The sequence below is a fragment of the Capricornis sumatraensis genome, chromosome 9, assembly GCF_032405125.1.
Source record: "Capricornis sumatraensis isolate serow.1 chromosome 9, serow.2, whole genome shotgun sequence".
Classification (NCBI taxonomy): domain Eukaryota; kingdom Metazoa; phylum Chordata; class Mammalia; order Artiodactyla; family Bovidae; genus Capricornis; species Capricornis sumatraensis.
In genome coordinates this window covers 58426883-58441662 of record NC_091077.1, presented here as the reverse complement: position 1 = coordinate 58441662, position 14780 = coordinate 58426883, and the positions used below count along the sequence as shown (strand labels likewise).

At 40.6% G+C, this 14780-nt stretch overlaps 1 protein-coding gene across 2 annotated transcripts in view; it reads left to right on the top strand.

Annotated features, from left to right (window-relative positions):
* JAKMIP2 (janus kinase and microtubule interacting protein 2) overlaps positions 1-12629 on the top strand; it is a 56224-nt gene extending 43595 nt beyond the window's left edge. For both annotated transcript variants that reach the window (XM_068980927.1, XM_068980926.1), the window contains 3 exons: positions 813-1016; positions 8786-8851; positions 12579-12629. In XM_068980927.1, the coding sequence (XP_068837028.1) occupies positions 813-1016; positions 8786-8851; positions 12579-12629 (321 nt within the window). The remainder of the gene's footprint in view (positions 1-812; positions 1017-8785; positions 8852-12578) is intronic.
* Positions 12630-14780: the final 2151 nt, after the last annotated feature.

Sequence of the window (14780 nt, the reverse complement as noted above, 5' to 3'; positions counted from 1 at the left end):
TTTTAAAAGGTAAGGCAACCCACTTAGTCCAGGACAGGAGCTTGGAGGACATCCCTTTCCAGGCAATGTCCTTTCACCTCTGTTAGAGTTGTGGGGATCAGATTATAGATTGTGGTAACTGTATCTGAAGCATGTGAAAGAAAAGAAAACTGGGCTGTACAAAGCTGTAGACTCCTCATCTAAAAAAGAAGAGCCTCAAGGAGGCATTTTACAGCTAGAGCAACTACAAACCTCAGAGTATTAACAAACAGACCAATTCCAAAGGGTCTTAGGCTCTATTTCCCAATTTTTAAGAAAAAAAAATGGAGACTATAAAGCCATCTTAAGAGGTGTGTCATGTGGAGAGAGGTGGCACTGTGTGTGTGTGTGAAATACCTCCAATTTCAAATATTATTACATGGACTGCTTTGCAATGCTTATTTCTAAATAATATGCTGCCACAATAGATATCTTTAAATATCTGCCAAATGAAAGAGAGAACAAATTCATTCTCAGCTACCTCTGAGAATAGAAGGATATAGAGTTATAACTAGGTAAGGACTTCCTGAAAAGGAAAAGTATGTGAAATAAACAGGATCCAAGAAAAAAAACAAATTCCCCTCCATCAGGGAAGTTTACATATTGGCTAGATTACCCTTATGGCTTCTTATAAAGGGAATCATCAAAAGGATATTTAAGCTGGATAAGCTTTGACATTTATTTTGTTGCTATGATCCTGTGAGAGTAAAATAATACATCCCTCCCCATATACACAGGTGTATGTTTGTACACTACCTGTAAGATACTAAACTCCAAAGTTTTCTATTTTCCAGAGAATCCAGGAACTGGAAGCAACTTTGTACAATGCTCTGCAGCAAGAAACTGTTATCAAATTTGGTGAATTATTAAGTGAAAAGCAGCAGGAGGAGCTGAGGACAGCAGTGGAAAAGTTACGGCGGCAGATGCTAAGGAAGAGCAGAGAGTACGACTGTCAGATTCTCCAGGAGAGAATGGAGCTCTTACAGCAGGCCCATCAGGTAAGGATGGAGTTGCTACATCTGTGTTGGGTGGTGCTTAGCACATGAGACCTAGTGCTTAGTACAGAGTGTTGATGTGGGTATGAAGAATCCTGAGAGCTAGAAGCTATTTTCAGAGAGCAAAATAAATAGCTGCTGTTTTACGCCTACACTCAGAAGCAGGGTGATGGTTTCTTAATGAATTAATCTGAAGAAAATTGGCAGTTCAGAACCACTGTGTCATGCTACTGTTTTTGCAACAACTTTGTCAGGAAATAATACCCTTTGAATTTCATGGAACCTGATCATATCCGTTTTCCTGGGAAGGGACTCTTTGGGACTTTTTCCAGGACAGAGATCATGCTGTTTTTCACCCCAGTCCATAACCAAACCTGATGGAATCATCAGAAGAGGGTGAAAGGGATCAAGGGCCTTTCTCTTTATTCTCAGAATAAACAGCAGCAGCAACAATAAAGCCTGGAAGCCACCTCTGATTTACTGGCATTTGCTGTAGGTCAGAAACTAAATTAAGGGCTCTCCTTCCATCATTTTATTTAATCCTCATAACAGCCCACAGCTGTAAGTATTCTTATTATTGCAACGTAAAGAGATCATGATACTGAAGAAAAAAGTGCTTAAGTCATTTGCCCAAGATGACAGATAGTAAGCCACAGAGCAGCAATTACAACCCAGATCAGCCCAACTGCAAGGCCAGTGCACATAAACGTTGCGGTATAATGTCTTCCACAGCATGAGTCATATCATTTATATGACTTTTCTAGACCAGCAAGGCTCAGAATAAACACCCAGGATTAACTTATAACCAGCATTCTTAATTTCAACTATTTTTTCATATCATACCTTGGCAGGCAAAGACTAGGGTGCTGGTCAAAAAGCAGATTCTGTAATAATTCCAGAACTGAAAGTTCCAGGCTAGAGTACTTGGTACTCATAAGCTGTAATAAGCAACTGGTATGAAATCCAGATGCACTAGATAAGAGGCGAGAATCATGTGGTCTTTAGAGATCAAGGTGAGTAGCAAAGGAACGGGTTATTTTATGACACCAGTAAGAACAGTTTATGGGGAACATGACATTTACCACACTTCAGTTGTGGCCAAGAATTTTGTGGATCTTTATAGGCTAGTAAATTACCCAAGTTAAAGCTAAAGCCATTTTGTTCCAAAGATAATAAACATGTGCATTTCGTGAGATTCCATCATAAAGTTTTGGATTTCAGCTCTGAAGAGAGTTTTTAAAGCATTTAATAATAGACTCAATAGAATCATTGCTTCTCTAAGGGAATGAACTTGTCCTCTAGATAAATATTTCTTTGAATGCAGTAGCATTTAATTAATTTCAGCGAAGTGGGAGGTGTGTCATAGAACTGTAGAAGTGTTTATTTTTAAGATGGAGAAATAGTTATCTAAATTTATTTATGATTAAAACTTTGTCAATGCTTTTAAGTGTCTCTTCAATCAGCTAAGGTATTTACTCCCAAAAGAGAAGGTTCTGTTTAAGTTAATCTGGTCTGAGCTGTTAGGTGTGTTATATTCTCAAGTTTCTATTGCCTTTCACCAAGGAGAAAAGGAAAGATATATCCATCTGAATGCAGAGTTCTAAAGAATAGCAGGGAGAGATAAGAACGCCTTCCTAAGTGAACAGTGCAAAGAAATAGAGGAAAACAACAGAATGGGAAAGACTAGAGATCTCTTCAGGAAAATTAGAAATACAAGGGAACATTTCATGCAAAGATGGACACAATAAAGGACAGAAATGGTCTGGACCTAAAGAAGCAGAAGATATCAAGAAGAGGTGGTAAGAAGACACAGAAGAACTATACAAAAAAGATCTTGATGACCCAGATAACCACAATGGTGTGATCACTCACCTAGAGCCAGACATCTTGGAGTGTGAAGTCAAATGGACCTTAGAAAGCATCATCACGAACAAAGCTAGTAGAGGTGATGGAATTCCAGCTGAGCTATTTCGAATCCTAAAAGATGACGCTGTTAAAGTGCTGCACTCAGTATGCCAACAGATTTGGAAAACTCAGCGGTGGCCACAGGACTGGAAAAGCTCACTTTTCATTCCAGTCCCAAAGAAGGGTATTGCCAAAGAGTGTTCAAACTACTGCACAATTGTACTCATTTTACATGCTAGCAAAGTAATGCTCAAAATCCTCCAAGTTAGGCTTCAATAGTACATGAACCAAGAACTTCCATATGTACAAGCTGGATTTAGAAAAGGCAGAAGAAATGGAGATCAAATTGTCAACATCCATTGGACCATAGGGCCTCCCTGGTGGCTCAGATGGTAAAGACTCTGCCTGCAATGCAGGAGACCCAGGTTCCATCCCTGGGTCAGAAAGATCTCCTGGAGAAGGAAATGGCAACCCACTCCAATATTCTTGCCTGGAAAATCCCATGGACAGAGGAGCAGTCTCAAAGAGTTGGACATGACTAAGCAACTTTCACTTTCACTGGATCATAGAAAAGCCAAGAGAATTCCATATAAATATCTACTTCTGCTTCGTTGACTACACTATAAAGCCTTTGACTGTGTAGATCACCTCAAACTGTGGAAAATTCTGAAAGAAATGGAAATACCAAACTACCTTACCTGCCTCCTGAGAAACTTGTATGTAGATTAAGAAGCAACAGTTAGAACTGAACATGGAAAAACAGACTGGTTCTAAATTGGGAAGGGAGTGAGTCAAGGTTGTATATTGTCACCCTGCTTATTTAACTTATATGCAGAGTACATCATGTGAAATGCGAGGCTGGATGAATCATAAGCTAGAATCAAGATTGCCGAGAGAAATGTCAATAACCTCAGATATACAGATGACACCGTTATGGCAGAAAGTGAAGAGGAATGAAAGAGCCTCTTGATGAAGGTGAAAGAGGAGAGTGAAAAAGCTGGCTTAAAACTCAACATTCAAAAAACAAAGATCATGGCATCTGGTCCCATCACTTCATGGCATGTAGATGGGAAAACAATGGAAACAGTGACAGACTTTATTTTCTTGGGCTACAGTATCAGATGGTGATCAAAGTCAGATGGTGACTTCAGCCATGGAATTAAAAGATGCTTGCTTCTTGCAAGAAAAGCTGTTACAAACTTAGGGTACTAAAAAGCAGAGACATTACTTTGCTGACAAAGATCTGTATATTCAAAGCAGTGGTTTTTCCAGTAGTCATGTATGGACCATAAAGAAGGCTAAGCACCGAAGAATTGATGCTTTTAAACTGTGGTATTGGAGAAGACTTTTGAGAGACCTCTGGACTGCAAAGAGATCTAACCAGTCAATCCTAAAGAAAACAAGTCCTGAATATTCATTGGAAAGACTGATGCTAAAGCTGAAGCTCCAATACTTTGGCCACCTAATGCAAAGAACTGACTCATTTGAAAAGACCCTGATGCTGGGAAAGATAGAAGGCAGGAGGAGAAGGGGACGACAGCAGACAAGATGTTTGGAAGTGGAACTACGATATCTCAAAGCACTCAGGCTGAAAATGCTGGGGTTTTTCTTATCCTTCTCACCTTTTCCAATGACACCTTCTTCCTCAAAAGCTTCCATGATCCCACTTTCCAGTTGAGTCTAGTCATGCAGAAATCTCCAGGTCCTTCAGTAGCTGGCTAACCCTCCCCTAAAAACTGGATTTAAGACAATCTCCAGAGCTTACATTCCTCTATTTGTGCAGAACTCTTCCTTTACCCTTGAGGCCATGATTTTCCACTTGTAAGCCTTCGTTTGCTTGACTGCTGCTGCTGCTGGTAAGTCGCTTCAGTCGTGTCTGACTCTGTGCGACCCCATGGATGGCAGCCCACCAGGCTCCCCTGTCCCTGGGATTCTCCAGGCAAGAACACTGGAGTGGGTTGCCATTTCCTTCTCCAGTGCATGAAAGTGAAAAGTAAAAGTGAAGTCGCTCAGTTGTGTCCGACTCTTAGCGACCCCATGGCCTACAGTCTACCAGACTGCTCTGTCCATGGGATTTTCCAGGCAAGAGTACTGGAGTGGGTGCCATTGCCTTCTCCAGTTTGCCTGACTACTGACCCCCAAATGCCCTTCAAAGTCTGCTGCGTTTATCCGAATGTTTTCTAATCCCAGTGTAAGCTCTATCTCCTTCAGGATGCTCTCCCAGATGAAAACAATGGATCACTTATTACTGGAAAAATATATATATACCATACTTTTTTATGCACTCGTTCAAGACCAGTTACTGAGGGCCTGCCTGTGCTGGGTGCTGGGAATGTGATGTCGGACGAAGACATAAAGGTCACTTCTCTCATGTGTCCTGCAGGTGAAGAGAGACGGGGTGACAAGGCAAACAAGCAGCGGCCAAGGCAGTTTCAGAGAGTGCTCTGAAGACACATGCATGTGTCTGTGTGTGTGTGTGTTGTGTGAGAAGGAGAGCTCGGGAGTAGCGTTAACCACTCCAAACTGGCTGGTCTGAAGATGTTGAAATCCCAAAGAACCAGCCACACAGAGATCTTGGCAAGGTGGCCAGAAGTTAGGATCAGCAGGGGCTAAGCCTCTACTGTGGGAATGCTTGAGATACTCAAGGAGCAGAGAGAAGGCCAGTATGGCAGGAGGACACAGAGCAGAGGAAAGGCGACTGAGGTGAATCTGCAGAGGTGAGACAGGGCTAGATCGTGCTGGGCCTGAAGAAGTTTGGATTTTATTCTAAGAGCAACTCGGCTGACTCTCCGTTCTTCCTCTTCCTTGCCCCTTAAAGCTCAAGCACTGCTGTGATCATTTCACATTCTTTGTTTGGTGCGTGTGTGATATTTTCTTGGCTGTGGCACATGGCATGTGGGATCTTAGTTCCGTGACCAGGGATCGAACCCACACCCTTGCATTGGAGGCGCAGAATCTTAACCACTGGACTGCCAAGGAAGCCTACCGTTTCACGTTCTAAGAGTTCACACTGGCTGCTGTAGATGGGTGTAGGATGCGGGAGGTCGCAGTTCTGATGGGGGACTTGGTACACTTGAGAACAGGAGAACCCTTCCTACTTGGTAGAAAAGAGATCTCTTTTGGACTCTGCAGGGTTTCCTGTTAGATCAGACGGCAGTCTGGGAAAAGCTGGGAAGGAAAAAGAAATAAAGCCCACAGCACACAATGGAGCAGACCTAACTCAATTAATATGTATAGGCAGCTCCTTTGTACAACTAAGCACTGTACGAGGTATTAGAGATTGGTGATGGAATTATGCTTAGTTTTGCTCTGTTTTCGCTTTGTACATAATCTGTTTTTTCCTGTGTTTTCCATTTTTATCTCCCCATCTGGATGTGATGGTTCTTGGAAATCAAGAACTAAGTGACACCTTACTTGTGTTCTCCATTACATCCAGCACAATCCTGTACATGTAAGCAGGTGCCCAGCAAGCACAGACTTGGAGGCTGAGTAGACACTACACTAATCTCTCATGCCCATGATATACTTGATGTAAGGCTTGCCTCCACATCCAATAGACTATATCAAGGAAATACTTGCACACTCAAGGTAGAAATAGCTAACAAATTTAGTCTTTCACTGTGTAGCTTTGGAGCATAAGCAGCACTATGGAAATACACACAAGCACACACATCACACACGTTTACTTATCATTCATTGTCACACATATCAGCATTCATTGTCATATAATTTCACAGTCCTTCTAAAAAAACACACCTTCCTCTCCTGCAGAAACCTCACCCCCTTTCATTTAAAGCAGGATTTCTCAATCTCTGCCTGACTGACATTTTGGGTCTGATGATTCTTCTTGGTGGAAGTTGGCGGGGAGTGATCTGTGTACTGCAGGCTATTTAGAGCATTCCTGGCCTCTGCCCCTTGGATGCTAGTTGTGACTGGTGATCACATGTGATTTGAAACTGTCTGGGTAATTATTGGTGATGGTTGCACAACTTTGTGAATATACTAAGATCACTTTAACTAATTTAAAAATGTCCAGATATTGCCAAATGTCATCTGGGGTGCAAAATCACCCCTAGTTGAGAACCACTGTTCAGAGAGAGGGGCTGTAGTTTCCAAGTTCAACTGTTCTTTGTTCCAGCTTGCATTTTTGTCTCCCCACATTGCACTGTAAAAACTGGTCTTTCTATGTTATCACATCATTTAGCTTCCATTGTTTTCTTCTTGGACTCCAGTTCTCCATTTTCTAATTATTCCCAAAAGACTAATTATACTAAATTACAAGCCTACACTGTGTAACCCTATACTATGAACATATAAGGCCTTTAATTTGCCAGAGGAAATTTGAAAACTTTTATTCACTTACAAAACCAGTTCAGTTCAGTTCAGTTCAGGTGCTCAGTCATGTCCTACTCTTTGCGACCCCAGGGACTGCAGCACGCCAGGCCTCCCTGTCCATCACCAGCTCCCGGAGTTTACTCAAACTCACATCCATTGAGTCAGTGATGCCATCCAACCATCTTATCCTCTGTCATCCTCTTCTCCTTCTGCCCGCAATCTTTCCCAGTCAGGGTCTTTTCCAATGAGTCAGCTCTTCGCATCAGGTGGCCAAAGTATTGGAGTTTCAGCTTCAACATCAGTCCTTCCAGTGAACATTCAGGACTGATCTCCTTTAGGATGGACTGGTTGGATCCCCTTGCAGTCCAAGGGACTCTCAAGAGTCTTCTCCAACACCACAGTTCAAAAGCATCAGTTCTTCGGTGCTCAGCTTTTTTATAGTCCAACTCTCACATCCATACATGACTACTGGAAAAACCATAGACTTGACTAGACGGACCTTAGTCGGCAAAGTAATGTCTCTGCTTTGGAATATGCTGTCTAGGTTGGTCATAATTTTCCTTCCAAGGAGTAAGCGTCTTTTTATTTCATGGCTGCAGTCACCATCTGCAGTGATTTTGGAGCCCCAAAATATTAAGTCTGTCACTGTTTCCGCATCTATTTGGCATGAAGTGATGGGACTGGATGCCATAATCTTTGTTTTCTGAATGTTGAGCTTTAGGCCAGCATTTTCACTCTCCTCTGTCACTTGCAAATTAGTGTCTATGTAATGTTGATTTCAAATCTGTGCTATTCAAATTACTGAAGTTTTGTTACAGTTTACAGGTAATTTCAAAGATGCTTCTGAGCATTTTTTATCTTCAAGATCACTTGTTTTTTCCCCTAAGTTATCAGTTCCTTCTTTGGATTCTTTTTTGAAGTGTAGTCTCTAACTTTGTTTTATGAAAATTGATTAGTTTGGTTTTATGAGAAGATTGTACCCTGAAACAAATTTGAAATAAGATTGAAAAAAAAGTAGAACAGCAACTAGTGGCATTTGTGTGAGCCACTTTTAGCCATTTTTTAATGAGGCAATAAACAATCAAAAACTTAATCCAAATGGTTTACTGTTAACAAAGTGTGTTTCTTTCTCTCTAGCTCTGGGACACACAGCTGTCTCCACAAAAAGGTGACTTTCCCACATCTCACGCCCAGCTCATGTTCCACTGGCCAAAACAGGTCTAACTGACCAAGGTCAAGTGCAGTGGGGTGAGAACCATACCTCTGTCACAGGGAAGAGGTCTGCAGAGATAGATTTACCCAGAAGGAAAAGGATGGCAAATATTTTTAAAATACACTCAATGACAATCATTTTGAATATGAATACAAGCAATTTTTGAAATATGCAATAACCCACCGGATGCAGAAAAATGTATACATGACATTTCCAGATGCTAATGTTTTTATGGGAAGTTCTGTGTTTTAGGCTGGTGAATGGTCTTGTTTAACTTAACACTTTGTAAAGCATTTGGTTTTTTTCCCCCTTTTTTCAGAGAATTCGTGACTTGGAAGATAAAACAGACATCCAGAAAAGACAAATAAAGGACCTAGAAGAAAAGGTATGTGTGAACTTCAGTGTGTATTTCAATCTTTATTTTTTAGATCAGACAGTAGTATTTGTTTCACTCACTGTGTTTCTTTCTTCTCAGCTATTGTGTGTTGTGTGTAGGCAGGTATAGTTAATCTCTGCCTGTAGTCAGGCACCAGGGTTCTGGCAAAACTTCTGCTTTCAGTTATATATTTTTGCCGTTTGTTTTGATTCCTGTTCTTTTCTGTAAGTGTTTTCTTTCCTCAGTTTTCCCTTTCCCATCTTCACATCTTTTCCAAAAGTTTCTTCTAGTTTTATTACTCTGCTTTCCTCTTCCTTTTTGAAATAATGTGTTCAGAAACTTAGATTGACACATGAAAATTTTGCCCTCATGTCATTTCCCCAGTGGTCTGAAAGAAGAACTGCTTCTTCCTAGTCAGCCAACACTCTTGGGGAGTGAAGATGGCATTTGGAAATGTGTGTGCTCTGGAAGAAGGGAGAGGACTAACACAGGGGTGCTGCTTGGCTGCAGTGAGTTCGGCAGTCTTGCATAATTAACACAAAATTGTCCTGCCTAGGATGCCAGGAGCCCCCTGGGCCTGAGGAGGGACACAGCAGAGATGGCAAGAGGCATTCTCTGGAGTTCCAATCTCATTGACTGGAAATAGCTGCCTGAACCCCTGTGTTGCAAAAAATCATGGTTGTTTTGCAGTATCTTCCATGGGCACCCAAGGAGCAAGTAGTAAACCACCCGCCATTTCCAAGATAACGACTAGAATTTGGTTCATCCCAAATTGCTTTTATAGTTGTCCTTCTCAGAGGAAGTTGGTAAGGTCCAGTAGCCAAACAATCAGACCCCTAGATTCTTACATAGGCTGAGTCTTCATGTACTTATTTAAGCTTGGGTAAGTGACTTTATCCACGGTGTCTAAGCTGTATCTAAAATATAGGGGTGGTAACACTCTCCCTCTGGAGACGGCAGTGGCACCCCACTCCAGTACTCTTGCCTGGAAAATCCCATGGGCGGAGGAGCCTGGTAGGCTGCAGTCCATGGGGTCGTGAAGAGTCGGACACGACTGAGCAACTTCACTTTCCCTTTTCACTTTCATGCATTGGAGAAGGAAATGGCAACCCACTCCAGTGTTCTTGCCTGGAGAATCCCAGGGATGGGGAGCCTGGTGGGCTGCCGTCTATGGGGTGGCACAGAGTCGGACACGACTGAAGCGACTTAGCAGCAGCAGCAGCAGCAACACTCTCCCTCACCTCCTCTCATCTGTTCCATGAGGGAAAAAATGAAGTCACTTACATGAAAATTAGGAAACACTAAGAAAGTATAAGTCAAATTAAAGTATAATTTTTAAAATGTCTAAATGTGAAGTGCATATCTTATGTAAGCTTGCAAGTTTGAATTTTCCTCATTTCTGAAGTGTCCTATTTAGTTCTGTGGGATTAAATGAGAGAAAGGTAGAGTGTAACAAACTAAAAGCTGAGTCTCGTTTCCTACTGTTTGGCAGAAAGGCCCAAAGAAGGCAGGGATTATCCACAGTTTCCATGGTTGTCAAAGGACACCACTGATGCCTTCCATTTCCGATGTTTTTGAACTGCCCTTATCCTAGTCACTCTCTCTGCTGATTCTTAAACAGTCCTGGAGTGGCTCCGGGAGGAAATTGCAGAGAAGACAGCTCTGCCCCAGTAACTTCACTCAGTTCAGTCCCATACAACTTAGGGAAAACAGAAAAAGGAATTATTTTTATATCTAGTTATGTCACCACCCTAGCTGAAGTAGGTGAACTTTTCATTCTACAGGTCTGAACTTCCTAAATATTTATAATAGGTTAACACGCTTAACAGAAAATGAGGATTATTTAGGTGTTAAATCAGCAAATTCCGTATGTAGTACTAAACTAAGCCATTTCAAAGGCAATCTAGTAGATTTCTGATTAGAAGTTTGAATGAGAGATGAGGTTTATAAAGCAACTTCTATTCACTTGACCTCAATTCTGCTTATCCACAAGCATAGTAAAAAGGCTAACGATCACTTATGTCAGAGATAGTCTTCATTCTTTCCTGTGGGGTACGTGACCACCCCCTCAGGACACATACAATATTCCTTCTTTGTCCTCAATTCCCACGCACACAGTGTAAATCAGGGGATAGCAACAAACATAGCTACAGTGCTTCCTACATTCTGCTCTTCACTTTATCCAAGGCACTGCCAAATTCATCATCTCATTTGATTCTCCTGATTATTGAGACAGACACAGCAGATATTATGTTCCCCTTTTATACAGATAATGAAACAATGGCTCGAAGACATCAAACAACTTTCACAAAATCATATAACCCGTCTATGGCAAATCAAAAGCAGAGGTCAGGTGTCTGACCCTGAGGTCCACAGCCTGCCCACCATGTGGCATGGAATTTAGACTCTCATCGTAAATCAAGTGATAAGCATCCCTTATGCCCAGAGAGGTAGCCCTGGTACCTGACCATCTCATGGGAATAGTGGAAGCCTTCCATTCCCCTCCTTCATCCACTCTCACTACAGGTGACATCCTATCACTACCCATCTTCAAGGAATGGAAAAAAAGAAGAGTTTCTGCTCCTCATTCTGTTAGACTGGTCTCTAATACATAGTTCTTCACACCATGTTTATAACTTGTTCATGCAGTTTTGCCACCATGAAGCAAGAGCCTTGTTAAGTAGTGCCATTCAAGGAAATAGGCAGATTAATATGCCCAATATGAGACTGCCATACAGGACTTATTCAAAACTATCATGTTGAACAGAATGCTCCTGAAGGGTTATAACAAGTCAGAAGACTTCATGACTCTGTAAGAGCAAATCCCCAGGGAAATCAGTATTTGAGAAAACTGATCTGACCTGTAAGATTTTCTAATTAGTATACAGTTGGTTTTCTACCAGTGCTACACAAAGTATGTTTTCCACCCAAGTTTTTGCTTCTCTGGTGAAGGTTCTTGGTGAAGAGAGACAGCTCGGACTCCATTTAACTTCTATGAGTCAAATAAGGAGACATCTATCTCAGAAGCATGACAAGCTGGAGCAACAGCATACGTTCATATGTCTGAAGCTATCTCTGATGTAGAAGCATAGTTCATACCTGTAGGAGGACCACATACCCTCACTCACCCAGGACAGACCCAGGTTATGCCTGGTACCCCAATGTAATTACTAATACTGTTCCATTTCCCTCTCAGGAGTGCCCACCGTGGATAAGTAATCAATGTTTACCATGCAAATTAATATTCTTCCTGCTCTGCCATAGTAACCAAATAATGATAGCATTGAGTGATAAAGCATACGCTTTGATCATTTTTAAATTTTTTAATTACATTCTCACACATTAAAAATAGAGATAATAACACATAGTAGAGTAGGACTCAGGAAGTCTAAGCTCTAGGCTTCACTGTACCATCAAATTATATGCAATTAGTCTGTTGATTAACTGCTCTGTGTTTATTTTTCTCACTTATAAGATTCAGAGCTTAGACCAATTACCTGTAAGACCCTCTCAGAATTCAAAAATGTATCAGTCGATGTTAGCTGAACACCAGTTAGTCACTGTATTGCTTTACCAGTGAACGAATAAAAGGTATGGTTTTTTTAACTAAAAGGTACTTTGTGTGTATGTGAGAAATGATCAGATTTGAGCGATATGGAAAAGCTGAGGTTTTATACAACCTGAATGGCCCTGCAAGAGTTCAGATGTACATAATCCTCTTCTTTTTCTTCTGCAGTTTCTGTTTCTATTCTTGTTCTTCTCTCTTGCCTTCATTCTATGGCCTTGATGTCAAGGTGCCTCTTACAGGTAAGATTCCATTTAATTCTCAAAATGTGCTTCTAAGACTTCTATGATAAGAAGAATGCCAGTCTTAAATGCCATAAAATGAGAAATCAATCCAGTCCATTTGGGTGATTATTAAAGAAATGAAGCATGATGAAAGTCAAGAATCTTTTTCTAGCTAAGTGTCTTGCTTTGGAAAATCGTAATGTCTGTGGATCTCTGAATTCTCATTGTAAGCCTCTCATTACACTCAAAGAGTCACTTCTGTCTCTACAAACTGAAGAAACAGGAGTATGTTTTCAGTGACTCCTCCAGCTTGAAAATTGTGCTCCTATAAATCTAACAAGTTAAAATGACTGATTTTTTTAACCCTTTCTCCTAGCTCATTTTCATCAGAATTCAGGAAAACAGGATATTTAGGAAAATTGGATCTTGTTTTCAAATAAGATAGTTTTCAATGTCAATCTAGAAAAAAATGAAGACTCACTATTATTATATTATCAAATCCATTTCTTGTAAGTGGATGTAGGTAAAAAGAATCTTAGACAGTGATTCTCAATCTTTGTAAAAATACAGAATTCAAAGCCTTACTACCAATTTAATGAAACAGATTATCGGACACGGAGATGAGACAGAGGATGAGAGGAGTGGAGAATAAGATTGATCTATATTTTTAAGAAGCTAACCAGGTGATTCTAATGTCTACCCAGGTACAGAAAGCAGAAACCTTAACACCATTACTTAAAAATAAAGGAGGCCTACCTGCTGTTCTAAGTTCATTTACCACGGTCTGTGTCTACTTTGGTTGTCTTATTAAGTTATATTACGCAAGGATCTTTTCCCACCCCATGTTACTTAACATTTTCAATAATAAGTTGAAAAATGGGAGAGAGATGCTTTCTGTCTCTGGGGGTATCAACTTTGTTACCTGGATGTGGAACAGGAAAGCATGACCTGACACAAGAAAGAAGTAAAGCAGAAATGCCCAGCAAGTGGTATCCTTATAGAGCCAATTCCCGGGCTTTATTCCTTACTCCAAAAGATTTTCTTTTAAGACTGAAAATTATCCTTTATCTGACAAGAGGAGTAGTAGCCTTGCAGCACACAAAGAAGAGCACTTAGTCTCTTAAACTGAATGAGAATATCTAAAGAAAAATGGGCAAGGTTCTCTAGAAAAGGATCAGAATGGCCAGCGCATCAGAAAACAAGCAGTTCCCACCCCCAAATAACAATCGGTCAACGAGGCAAGTAAAGTTCAGTGAGGCACAAGTACTACGTGGCGGTGTAGGCAAGAAAAATCAAACCTCGTAAACTCGTAAATACTAGCTAGCAAAGGAGTAAGTTTGAACATTAGTATCAATAATGACTAAAAGCCACATGCTAGATGCTGTTCTAAGTAACAGATACATTAATCCTCACAAACCCCTCTAGCAAGTAGGTATTGCTTTTATTTCTTTTGTTTTTGCTATTGGAGAAACTACAACATGTGACTTTCCTAGGACCATATAGCTACAGTGGACAGGTCTAGGATTTGTATCCAGGCAGCCTCATGCCACAGTCCACTTTTAACCCTGTTGTGCCTCACACATGAAAGAGGCCTTTCTCTCACATTCTGAGCATCACTTATGTGTATATATATCAGCAATCAGAGGTGTCTTCTATGATCTGTATACTACTACATAGCTCTTGGGATTTAAAATTGCTGTATGCTCATCCCCCATACCTTTCCCCAATTTTTTTGAGGGATATACAAAATTTGATTTGCTTTTCCTCTAGAGTAGCACATAATTGACACTTCGGAGTGGTCAAATGAAAAAAATATAATTATAATTAATAATAATTATGTAACAAATTCCTGGTACCATGAATCTGGATAATATAAAATGCATACAGGAAAAAGTCAGTAGTTTAACATGTATGGCTTTGAAGTTAAATATACTGTTAAGTTTCAATCCTGCCAAATACTAGCATGTCATGGTAGATTTAGACCAAAATTAGGTTTCCTGTTCCATGAAATGATTGTGACTATATTAACTACATCATGGTATTGTGTTGAAAGAATTAAATAAGATTATGCTTATAATTTGCCAGATTGACTGGCACATGGTTCAGTAATCAGCAACTCTTAGCTATTATTATGAAATAAAAGTTGGCT